The 13,330-nt window shown below is 36.1% G+C and overlaps 1 protein-coding gene across 1 annotated transcript; it reads left to right on the top strand.

Moving 5' to 3' along the window:
- Positions 1-9,265: 9,265 nt before the first annotated feature.
- LOC134846160 (uncharacterized) lies at positions 9,266-12,638 on the top strand (the record flags this gene model as incomplete). Its single annotated transcript, XM_063863399.1, is given in 3 exon segments — positions 9,266-9,553; positions 10,693-10,923; positions 11,681-12,638. Coding segments are annotated over 2 exon segments (1,135 nt in total), but the record flags the coding sequence as incomplete, so codon positions are not given.
- Positions 12,639-13,330: the final 692 nt, after the last annotated feature.

Here is a 13,330-nt window from a genome sequence, read left to right as displayed (position 1 = left end):
AGAAAGTGCATGCTGTAAGTCAAAATCTTGTTGAAATCCATCGCATCTCGAGAAAGAACGTTTGAGTGGTTTTCTGTACCTGACACATAGAGCGTCTCTGAACTCTGTGGCTGACAAATCAAAATTATCTTTCAACAAGGGCAGCGAAGTTAGCCACAAGGAACAGTTGTTGTCGATTATTCTCCGGATCGCTCGTTTCTGATCTGCTGGTAAAACTGCAAGCAATTCATCGAGTTTATCTTTGTCCACAGCATTTTGTTTCTCCTCGTGATTTTTTCTTGCTTCTCTCATCTTTGTTTTGTGTAGAGTTTGTTCGAAATCATCTTGGTGAAGGATCGAACTCACGAGACAGTCGGTTGCTTCACGTGAAGTAGAAAATGCTAGTTCGGCACCTTCTGTTGGATTTCGTACACCTAGTCCCCCTCTTTTGACAGGAAGTGAATACAAAACACGATCTGAGTGTGTGACACTAGAAGTTCCTAGTAAGCTTGGCAAAAAATTTTCCTCCAGCATCTTCTCGAGAGGAGCAAACAGCTGCGACGTATCTTTGACTACTCTCTGGACAAAATTCCATTCGAATTGCAGTGATCTTGTTAATCCAACTAAAGCAGCTTGAGGTTCTTTTTCTGCCACTTTGGACAACTCGCTAAGACAATCCAACCATTCTTGGACCTTTTTTGTAGTGAAACGAGTTTTGCCTTCATCAGAGCCAATAAATCCGCCCAAATATCTTCTACCTTCAACTATTCTGATGCCGAACCTGTCAAACAATTGATGAGCTTTTTCAACAAAATTCGGGTGAACAACCAAATAACTTTTGCTTGGCTCGGGGTAATAGCCATACTTCGAACCTTTTTCTGTCAAAGATGACAACCATTCAACCAGGTTTTCTAGTGCGCCAAGAGCTCCCGAATCATCTGCATACCATGTTTGTAAATACTTATCTCGGTCTTTGAGTGATTCAATCAATGGCATCAATGAAACCCCATAGAATAACATCGCTAGTGGATCACCTTGTGTAGTGCCTTCACTACTGAAAAGAAGTTCTGTCGTTCCTGCAACGATTAGCGGCGCATACCCTCTATATGTGTTGAAAAGAAATCGTGAGCACCTTGGCCAAAGTATTCTAGCATTCCATAGAGCCGTTTCCCTGTTCAATGCATTGAATGCATTTGAGGCATCCATCAATAGAAGACCATGTCCGTCCTCTTTGGTGCTATTAAACAACTCCTCCACTGCATGTACAGCTCCTTCTATTCCTGCTTTCACACCACAAGCTAGTTGTTGAGATCCACAGGTTTCTTCGAGATCTTTTTTGGTCGCTTCGGCCATACATTTACACATTACTCTTCGCAAACACTCACCTATGCCAATGGGTCTAACTCCGGGGAACTTGTCCAAAGCAATCAGACGACCTGACATCAATGCTCGTTTTTGGTTCCATGGAATAATTTCGTTAGCTATCTTTGTGATCAGCGCCGCCACTTCGTCTCTTAAAGCCGAACTGTGTCCTCCAAATCGAAGAAATGCGTCTTTCCAGTGTTCCGAATCTGTTCCTGAGGGTCCGGCTGCACCGTGCATTGACCTCGCAAATTTTTCTATATAAGAAGAAGTGATGGTTACTGTTTCTAACTCAGGCAAGCTGTCTACTTGTATTCTTGCTTCTTCTTTTGACTTTTTTGCTACGGGATGCTTCTCTTTCAGAATGTCAATGACTAATTTTCTTGTTTTTGTTGTGCAATCAATAACTTCGTCATTTGGATGGAGCAGACCTCCGCCAGATCTGCTTGTCAGCCAGCGCATGGCAGACCGAACTTTCCCTTCCATCATCATTCGTGCAAAAACCACTGCGGTGTGCTCGTCTTCAGATCTATTTTTTTTCATAGGTTTCCTCGGTTGTTTTTGTGAACATCGTTTGGCTTCTTGTAGTAGAATATTGAACTTACTATTTTCCCAGTCTTCAAGTTGTCTTCCTATCAAAGCTCTCACATCACGTGTGGTTTTTATCATTGGGTCCCGCTGTAAGATTAATCGGCTGAATACAAGTAGTCGTTCTGAACATTCGTTTTGGTTCAATCGGCAGACTTCTTTCGTTAAAAGATCAACGTATTTACGGCCAATGTTTCCCCCCGGGACTAAATACAGTTTGCCTTGGAGGTTCACACTCACAGTCCATCTGTTCCCCCATTCAGTTTCTTGAACTTCCTTAGATATGTCGAGAGACCCTCCAAAGGCGTCAAACAAACAGTTTGTGACGTTTTCTGTAATGGGTACGACAGGATAATGGTCTTGCTCACTGAGGGTCATAACACGAAGCTGTTGAGTCGCCCCAGTGTGTTGTTCTTCATTTTCTATTTTGTCTACGGATTCGTTGTATGAATCCTCTTGTTCATCGTCACTAACTCTCTGCGACGCTGAAACGGTGTCCTCTTTTTGATTTTCTTCCGAGTGATCACGAAACCCAAAGTAAGACGGCGGTCTTATCGCTCTGTCGCTTCTCCTCGTCATTTCGTGTCGGGGTTGGCAAACTCCTCAATAGTTGCAATAGTTGCAATAGTTACAATAGTTGCAATAGTTGCGATAGTTGCTATTGTTGCAATAGTTGCAAAAGTTGCAATAGTTGCAATTGTTGCAATTGTTGCAATAGTTGCAATAGTTGTAATAGTTGCAATAGTTGCAATAGTTACAATAGTTGCAATAGTTGCAATAGATGTCAATGTTGTTGTGGTTGTTGTTGTTTTTTTTCCTTTTCTTTTCTTGTTTAACAAGACACGTGCTAAACTTAACCTTCTCTCAGATCTCTTTACAAGATCTCTTTACAAAAATTGCACTTTACAAAAAATGAGCTCATGACAACAATACTTTTCGAATGATATTAAAAAATTCCGTCAAAAATGGCTAGTTAAAAAGTCGAAATTTGTCTGAAGAAAAAAAACCCACCCCGAGCACAAATATTCCGTTACTTTCGTATCGAAAGTCGGAACAATAAGTGAAAGAACAATCTCACCATGAAAACAAGGCCAATCTCAGCAATGAACAAATTGCCAGAAAATATACAGAAGAAATCAAAATCAAACATTTAGATCAATATTTGCTAAAGAAAAAAGGATATCAAAAATTGTGGAAATGTTTTTTTGGACGCTTAAGTGACAAATAGGATCGCAAACTGCAAAGCGAAACTTTTCAAAGTTTGAAGATTTGATAGAAAACACAACCAACTATAACTTGAAATTCGTTTTTTTTTTTCAAAAAAAATAGAAAAAAACATGAGCATCCAGCTTCAGTATCCCAAGAATCTAATGAGTCAAAGACAAGCCAGTCAAAATAGACATTAGTGTTTTAAGACAGTGATGCTACTGTAGCAACAAATGGCAAAAGAACCACAAAAATCTTGATCTGGAATGTGAAAAAAAAAAGAATGCAAATAACATTGGAATGAAAAAACGGTGCAATCAAAATCTCTGAAAATTTATCGGCTTAAAAAATTGAGCAAAAAACCAGGACAGATTGATTATTAGGCTCAAATGTTTTTTTTGTCTTTTAGGTCGACAAGCTCTGAAAACTTGGCTTCCAAGGTATCCGTAATGATAAATTCTATTCAAAGTCAAAAATTGCACTCTAAAAACATATGTAATTGGTATAATTTTGAAACCTTACTCTTCAGAAAATTAAAATCCTCCACCCGGTATAATTTTGAAAACTTACTCTTCAAAAAATTTTCCCCACCTTTCATAGAAGGAAAGAGGCTGTTAGGTACATAAAACAGTCAACTTTTTGACCAAATAGAATGCAGATAGGGTTGAAAAATCTATAGTTAGTATCATATGTAAGGGAGATGAGTCAAATGAGATGATGAGTTTTCATGTAGATATTCACGTCTAAACGCCGCTCTAAAGTCCTGTTTTTTGTTTAAGAGTCTCAAAAAATTTTTAATCGAATTCTTATATTCTTTATCTAGAGCACCTACCGTTCCTCTCCACTTCTGACACATTGTGTATTTTTTTCATTGTCAGTAAACCTTATACGCTAATAAAGTTTTTTAAATAATTTTTAATGTTATAAACACTGATTTTCGGTTCTTATTTTTGGTGTGAATTTTTACACAATGTGGGGTATGAAGATCTAAAACCTGCGCATTAGACTAGCTATTTTTCTAAAAGAAGCAAACTGCACGCACACGCAAAAAAGAGAAAGTAGAGACAGCGAAATGCAATTTCCCAGTGGTCTGGCTGTGTGCGCTTTTTGCAGGGCCCACAACTGCCCGTTGTTTTCATAACAGATCTTGTCTGACAAGTTTGCGCGCAAAGCAAATCAGCCCTATTCCTGGTTTTATGTCCATAGAAGAAAAATGTTTGTCATACAAATCCGAATATGGAGTCTATGGAAAAAATGCTTATCATACCATTTTCATAGAAGAGTGCTGTTTTATCTGCTGATTATCTATTTCGAGTGTCATGCCCTGAGATTAAGTTTACACTCGATTGGCTGATTTTCATTTTCCACCAGTTGTTCCCTCACGTTCCTACTTCTGGTAAAAAAAACTTAAAAAAATATTATTATAAATCAAAACCTAGAAAAAGTATTATTCAACTTCATATGAAATCAACAGTTCTGAGAAAATTTCTGATATAGCTTCTGAAACTTAAAAAAGACTGCTCGTATCAGGGCGAAGCCCTGAATGTTCCAACTCCCTTTTAAGGTTTATGGAGCAGTAATAACATAAATATCATTAACAAGTTAAAAGTAATAAATACAATGAAAATTTGTTTTCCTAAATTTGAAATTTTTTCTATGAAATCATCCCCCCACACGCCATATAAACTGCAAAAGGATAGATTTCGCTCCTTGTAACAAATCAATTGTGGCAAATAAGCTTCTTTCAAGCAATTTGGAACGATATCTAAGACGGATTAACTCTCCGCTTACGCGTTAATTGCGCGAAATATATCGCGCGTTATTTGTCCCAAATTGGCCAAAATGGCAATCTTAAAACTCCCATAACTTTACAAAAAAAAATTACAGGTGAAATATCTTTTCAAGTTTAAGCTCAAGACAACTTTAGCTTTTGAATTATATTAAAAAATTCGAAATTTGTCTGAAGAAAAAAAACCCGTACATCGAAAGTCGGTACAACAACGCTCTAAAGGGTGGCCAGTCAATAAGCAGAATGATCTAAGAGTAGAATGGGCCAAGAGCAGAAAAATAGAAAAATATCTTTTTCGATAAGCTAATCGGTAAATTAATTATCAGAAACGTCAAAAAAAGCAAAGAAACGAACATTTCATGCATAATTTGAGCAATTTAATCAAGAATTTTTTTTAAAAATTAATCATGAAAACTTGATGAAATTAGTCAATTGATGCATAATTTATTCGTTTTCTTGGTACTTTTTGACGATTCTAATAATCGTTTTATCAATTAGCCCGTATAAAACAATATAAGTCAATATTTTTCTGTTTTTCTGCTCTTGGACCCTTTCTGCACTTGGACCATTCTGCTTATTGCTCCGCCTCCGCTCTAAAGCCTTGTTCTTTGTTAAAAATTATCAAATTTTTTGTCCAGCTTGAGTTTTGGCAAAGAAAGCGCCAACTGTTCTTTTGCACACTCCCATCACATTGAAAAGCTTTCATTCCACTTGTAATTTTATTAAGATTGAAAGAGTCATTTTAAAATATTAGACATGATAATCAACTTTATCTCGTTTTTGTCATTCAATCAATTGAATTCATTTTTTACAGCTTTCAAAATTGTAAATTAAAAAGAAGGCAAAGAAGAAGGGTTAGAAATAAGCATTTAGTAGCAATGTGAAATTTGATGAGCACAATTTGAAAAATCTGATGGTTTGTTTACAACATTTCAAGTTCACAAGAAGTAAGAACACATGTCAATCCTGCAAACTAAAGTTCAGCTTTTATTTGACTGGAGTTTTTGCGTTGGTAAGATTTAATTTTCTATCGGAATCTGAACAGAAAAAATGCACAGGTTTGAGTTTATATCGCTAAACAAATTGATTGGCTCTCTCTTTCTTTTCAGCTCCACAGCTAATCAGAGCCTTCATAAAACCCACTCTGCTGTTGTGGCATTATAAACTTTTTTACTAGACAGACAGCGGATGAAAAAATAGCTCAAAAATGAAACTCGAAGAAAACTGAGAGCACATTAACAACGCTAGCGAAAGTGCGAGCCGAAATTGGAATCGCTACCTAATATTTATGTATCAATTACAAAACAGTTACCAAATTCATGGGACCAGCCTATTTGCATGCGTGTCGCATACTCTCCCCCCCCCCCCCCCCCAATGCATGCAAATTTTCTTTAATTGACATAATATTGACGTTATTTTATTTTCGTTTTACTTAATTTTATCTCAATTTGTACTGTCTTGTTTTGTTTAAAAAACATTTTGTGCAAGTTGTGAGTTCAAATAAAAATTTGATCAAATGTGTTTGTTTGCCGATAGTATCATGTGTGTCAGCTTGCTACATTTTTTCGACTTCATTGGTTGTATCCAATCAAGAGCTATGCAAATTGAAGTAGAAGATTCTAAATCATATCTCTGGCAGGCAGAGCAATTAGCAGAATGGTCTTATAAATGGTCTAAGAACAGAATGGGTCCAAGAGCAGAAAATTATAAAAACACTAAATTTAATTTTTTTCGGGCTAACTGATATTGATACTAAACGAATACTCGCAACCTCAATATTACCAAAATGGAATAAACTATGCAGGTAATGAATAATTTTATCAACGTCTTTTTTTAATTAAAAAAATCTCGATTGAATCCTTCAAAGAGTGCAAAATATTTTCGTTTTTTTGACAATTCTAATACTTAATTTACCATTTAGCTTTTAAAAGTTGATATTCTCCTATTTTTCTGCTCTTGGACACGTTCTTAGACCATTCTGCTTATTGACAGGCCACCATATGTGATCCCTTTTGTATGTACTTACAAGCCCGTCTCCAATAATTAATCAAATTATTAAAATTTCAAAGAACGAAACAGCTTTCAAAAAAGTTGCCGAAAAAAGGCTGTCTTTGAAATATGATGCGAAAAATGATGCGAAGTTATTTCAAGAAGCGATTTGGATGGCGAAAAAAACTTAAGTTTTTTTTATTAACACCATTCAAGCTATGAAACTTTGAAATATTGAGCTATTACACTTTGAAACATTTCAAGTTATTTCAGACTAATGGGTTTGCAAAAAATTCAAATTTTTCCAAGCCAGCTATTGCAGCTATGAAATTTTGAAACATTTCAATTTAATTCATGAATCGAGTCCGCTCGCAAAAATTTAAATTTTTCTATGCAAGCTACTCAAGCTAGTAATTTTTAAAAAGTTCGAGGTTGGTTCAGACGAATCAGTTGGCAAAAAGTTATTCAAGTTATGAAACTTTGAAAGTTTTCAAGCAGTTTTGTACTGAATTGGTTTCTAAGAAATTTAAAGTTTTTGAGCAAGATAATCCAATTATGAAAAAAAAACAGAACAAAAAGTTAAGTCGGCAAAAAAAAAACATAGATTCTGGATCTATCACAATGAAGCAGGCTAGCTTTGAAACAAAACATACCAGTACAAAAAAATGTGAATAAATTGCATCAGATGAAAACTTACCAAGCTGTAACAAAGTCGAAAAACCTTAGAAGAAACCCTCTGAAAAAAATCAATAAGAATTATAAAAAGTTAACCAGTCGCTCTCCCCTAAAAACACACACGCACAAAGTTTTTTTGGCCCAAACGAAAACCGCAAAAAAAAACGAAAATAATTGAAAACTAAAAAACTAATAATTCTCCCTCGCTATTAAAATACATCCGGGCACAAACAAAATATGATTATCGTTTGTCAAAATAGGCAATATGAAGCCATTAAGAACCCTTTTGGAAATTAGGCTGAAAACTGTTGTCATGAAAAAATTAAACTGTAATCTAAAACTTGTTTAAGACGCAATTTAGGAAACATTTAGGTAGCAATTTATTAAGATCTAATTTTAGGCCACTAAGTCCACTCAAAATTAGGTCATCAAGCCATTAAAATTTAAGCCGAATTTTTTTGGGCAGATTAGAGTTTTTGAGCAAAAAAAAACAAAAAAAGAAAATATAAAAAGCTTACAAATTACAAAGAGCAGAATTATACTGATCAACATGAGCAACTACAATAAAAATAAAAAATTAAAAAATGTAAAATATATATTTTATAAGCCGACAAAACATAAGCAGACGCAAAATAAGCCGACGGTTTTCTTTTCAAACGAATTAATTCTCGTTTGAAATAAAAACAGTTACTTGCAAATTCGAACCAGGACTTTTTCAATCCCAGCCGTTTTTGATACCTCTAGGCCATGGGAAGCTTTAAGTCAAAGTCTTTAAAATGATTGAAAATTCTAGAACTCGATGGTTGCTCTGAATGATTCTTATAAGTTCTGTTCTAAGCTTTCTTAAACAATGCGCTCGATAAAAAGATTAAAACGCTGCATCCATTGAACTTTTATATCCGTAGCAAGTCATCAACCAATCGACCCGCAAAAAGTTAGCTGTATTGAGCAAGCAGCAAGCCATTAAAACAATGAAATTTGAATAATTCATTTTGTAGATCACTTTGAAAATTTTTAGGTTTATCGAGGCAAGCTATTCGTTCAAGTTACGTAACTTTGAACAAATTCAAGGTATTTCAGATTGAAATAATATTCAATTCTTTGGTGAGCAAACCATTTAGTTTATTAAATTTGAATTTTTTATGTTACTTCATACTTTAGCTCGATTGGCAAAAACTAATATTTTCTGAGCAAGCCATTCAATCAAACCAAGTTACTTTCCTAGTGAAATGATTCGCATAGAAACTTGCGATGAAACGGGAAAATTTAAAGCAACCTAAGAACTATACCGTGAATCGATTCAAAAACATTGACAATTTTTTCAGCGAGCAATTAAAGCTGTGATTTCAAAAATTTTAAGGTTATTTTCTTAAGGTTTTTTGGTTCTCAAAAAGATTCAAAATTTCATTGCGTGATTCAGTTCTCATATTTTTCTGGGCAAACTACTGAAATGCTAAATCTTTGAAATTTGTAAATATTTGCATAGAGTGAATCGGTTCGCAAAACAAATCGAATTTTTCTATCAAAGGCGTTCACATTATTAGACATTCAAAAATTTAATTTATAAGACGATATCTTATTCGTCTGTGTACTGTTTCGGCGATAAAAATTATCTTAGATGACAATGCAATCAAAAGCTTACGCTTTTGACAAACTGTCGCTGCGGCACGTTGCTCTTTCTCCAATCTGTTTATATGTAAGTGTTGTACGCTAATTTATTTAGACTGAAAATTGAAAAACTTGCACGCGGTCTGTATGTTTTTGTATTTATTACAATTACTCTGTTTTGGTGCTTGTTTTGGTGCTTAGTTTATCACAGCACAATCATTTTTATGTGATTTACGTGTATTTATTTATTTATTTATAGACACAGTGAGAACCGTAATTATTTTTCTATAGACTTTTTTGGGTCTTATGCACTGAACGGCCCAAAATCAGAATTTCTACATCTTTCTTCAACTCATAGTAATACCCGCAACAAAGTTTCATGGATGAAAATGGATTATAAAGGATTTTTGTTGGCTAAAATGTTGTCTATATAATCCATCATCATGGCAGATTTAGACAACGTAATGGATTTTAAATCCATTTTAATCGATTATTATCGAAAAAAAATCCATTATAATCCATTGTAATCGATTAGAATTAATTTTTATTTTCAAAATAATGGATTATTTTTTGTACAAAAAATCCATGAAAATGGATTAAATTTTGTAAATATTTGACTTTATTTTTTGCAGCTTTCTGCAAAACTCGAACGAACACAGCCAATATGCAGTAATTTTGAAGAGGCCAATATGTAGTAATTTTCCAAAAAGTGCCCGAAAACGGCACTTTTGACCAGTTCCCCACGTAATCCCCCCACGGACCCCCTTCACCTACCCCCCTTCACTTACCCCCCTCCACGTACCCCCTTCATGTACACCCCTCGCTCCACGTACCCCCTTAACGTAACACCCCCTTCACGTACCCCCCCCCACGCAACCCCCTTCACGTACCCCCTTCACGTAATACCCCCCACGTACCCTCTATACCACCCCCCCCCCCCCCCCACGTACCCCTTCCCCTAGTACATCCCTCCATGTAACCCACCCTATACGCACCCTCCATCCCCCCACGTACCCCCCACCACCCACGTACCAACCCCCCCACTAAACACCCTACCTAACGGGACAAGTATCTCTGCAGTACGGGTAAACGTGGGGGGGGGGGGGGGGGGGGGGGTGGTTGTTATCATAGATAAATTTTGTAAATTTTCATGGGCGCAATTGAAAATTGGAAAAAATGAAATTTAGCTAGAGAACAAAATAACAATTTTAAGCTTAAAAATATTATGTAAAAATGAAAACAACACTCAAAAAGGTTTAAAGAAAAGGATTTTAATCCATTATAATTGATTAAAATGGATTATTTTTCTTTTGATAATTTTTTTGAAAATAAATTGACAATAATCGATTTTACTCGATTATATTCAAATTTCATTGTTTGAAAAATATTATGATTAAAATCCATTTTCAATCAATTATAATCGATTGTTTTTATTGTTTTTATAGAGACTGACAATGAAAAACCAATATAATCGATTATTATCCATGAAACTTCAGTGCGGGTAAGGCTGACTCTGATAGGCTAATCAGACACTCAGATTCAAACGCAAAATGAATGAGTGTCAAATTTGTTTGAACTCTTTGGAAGACCGTGAACCTCTAATGTGTGGACACGAATTCTGCCGGGACTGTATTTCACACATTCTCAAAAAACCTGCACCTATATGCAGGGTGTGCAGATCAGCAATACCGAGGAATATGGATAGAGATCCTCTGAGAAGAGAACACGTAAGCCACTTTTTGTGTTTTGTCAATAATTTGCGACAGGGATTTTTTTTGGAAGATAGGTAAAAAGTGAGTGTATATACTTACCAACAGGGACGGATTTGGGGGGTTGATTGTTTCTCTTTCCCTTAGGGGTTCGACCCTCTCACCTACCAGTCCCACCTTAAGGATTCGACCCTCTCACCACCCTTTGGTATTTTTTAAGTCATTCACTTTAGGCCAACCAACCCTAAATTTTTTCTAAAGGCCCCTTTGGCGCCAATATATAGTATTTTTGAAGTGAAGCGCGCACTGAAAAAACGCATTTTATTGGTCAAAATTTTCCAAAAAGTGCCTAAAAACGCCTCTTTTGGCCGGTTTTTCAAAAATTTGCCTGCGGCGGAAATTTTTGTGTCAAAAATCAAAAACTGGGTTTGATAGAGTGTGCTGAGAGCGCTCAGAAAATCAATTGTCGAGCTCTTTTTTTAAGCCTCAAAATTTTTTGAAAGTTGGCCCCCTCGAGAAAATCCTAGATCCAACGCATAGATTCAACCCCTGCCAACCCATATGCTTGATTACAAATACACTTGTTGTATACGCATATACGTTTTTTCACGCATATAGATGTTTAACGGAACAGATGTATACATCAAACAAAGAAAGATACATAAATACATATCACGAACCAAAAAACAATGAATTTAGAGTGACTTTCGAGAAAATAAACGTAACTACAAAACTTAATTTATGAGTGCAGAAACCAATTTCCACTATGAATTAGGTTCCAACTAACAATACATCATCGTCAAGATCAATCCAGCTAGTTTTGCACTCAGCAAACAAGCGCACTTTCTGGTATCGCCCAGCTTTCGACTCGAAAGGAGTGGGTTTCATCATGCATGAACAAGGAGACGTGGCCGACCCTGGGAGACTGGAGCAAACCATTTCGCAGGTGGAACTGACCAATGGATCTTTGCGACTCCTCAAACGTCTTGTGTGGCAAAAACAACGAAACTACGATGGATCTCGTTTAATGGGAGTAGTTGTGAGTAACGACTATCTGTACGGAACAATACGGTACGCAAACGACACGTACGGAGTCGAAATAATCGAGAAACTTTCTCTTGGCACGATCCAGAAGTTGGACCTAGAAAACATCAAGTTCGATTTGTCCAAGCAAGGAAGAGCCGATGTAACAAATCTGGGCACGGGCAACTGGTTGCTAATTTTCCCAAAAGCATCGGCAACCAAGCGATCGGTGATTATATGCCAGGACAACAAAATTGTTGAGAGGAGAGAAATCGTGAAAAAGGATAGGTTCAGAACGTCTATTACCAGAACTACGGGCGACTACATTCTCATGGCTGAGAGAAAAGGCAACACCCTAATTGTCATTCGCTGGAAAAATGGAAATACGGTGCTAAACATATTCAGGCAAACCGAACTGCACGCAGAGAAAAGCGGAATCGTTTCGTTCACAACGGCTGAATTGGATTCAGTTAATTTCATTGCAACTCTCACAAATGAAAACATGAGAGCTATCAGCCTCTACGAGATCGACTATGCTCGAGTCATGGAAGAAGGCAACAAAGCACTTCAGTTCAGGAGAAGAGTTATTATGGATGAAAACATTGTTTGTCTTTTTCCGTCGATAAATCTGGGCAACATATTGGCAATTAATGGATCTCAGGTGCTGTGCTCAGTGTCGATTGCCCCAGAAACATTGAAAAGGAATTCAAGTGAGTGAACAAAAAGAAAAAGCGTTGCATACTTCTCAGATAAATATATATTTTTTCAAATTTAGACAAATGTTCAATTTTTCGACGTATATTAGGTTTTTTGAAAATATTTTTTAAAATTCCCAATGAAAACATCGGCTCGATAGCTTCAAATGTAAAAACAAAAAGTTGCTCCATCACCTGAATTGCTTCATCACAAAGTATTTGTTTAATGATTTGCATCAAGTTAATTGGCCATATAAGTTTTACTACATGACTGATATTGATGACACATACTATAGATTTTTTGGCTGCTGGAGAGAAAAACAAACCAGAATTCAAACTTTAATGCTCTTCAAATTTCCTTTCGTCGAAAATTACCCGATACCGGTGAAAGGGCGATCGGAGTTTTGCTCGAGTGCGCATTATCCTAAATCCGCTTTGAATCCTTGTAAAATATTCGCTTGATATTTTGAAGACTTTATTGCTGAATGCTTCGGACTTTGCTGAATGCGTAAAACGAGCAAATTTGTTATGAAGAGAAATCAGGCGAGCTAATTGGTGATATTTTTGTTGCTATTGTGGACAAGTAGTTCAAATGCTTTGCCAGTTTTTTTTTTTAGATTAATTTCTAATGAATGTTTTAGAGTGCAGATCCATTCTCTTTAAACTTCGTATTCTCAGCGTAGGTGCTCTAAATGCGCTTTGACTTA

The sequence above is a fragment of the Symsagittifera roscoffensis genome, chromosome 5 (assembly GCF_963678635.1).
Source record: "Symsagittifera roscoffensis chromosome 5, txSymRosc1.1, whole genome shotgun sequence".
Taxonomy (NCBI): domain Eukaryota; kingdom Metazoa; phylum Xenacoelomorpha; order Acoela; family Convolutidae; genus Symsagittifera; species Symsagittifera roscoffensis.
This window is presented reverse-complemented; position numbering and strand designations above follow the sequence as displayed.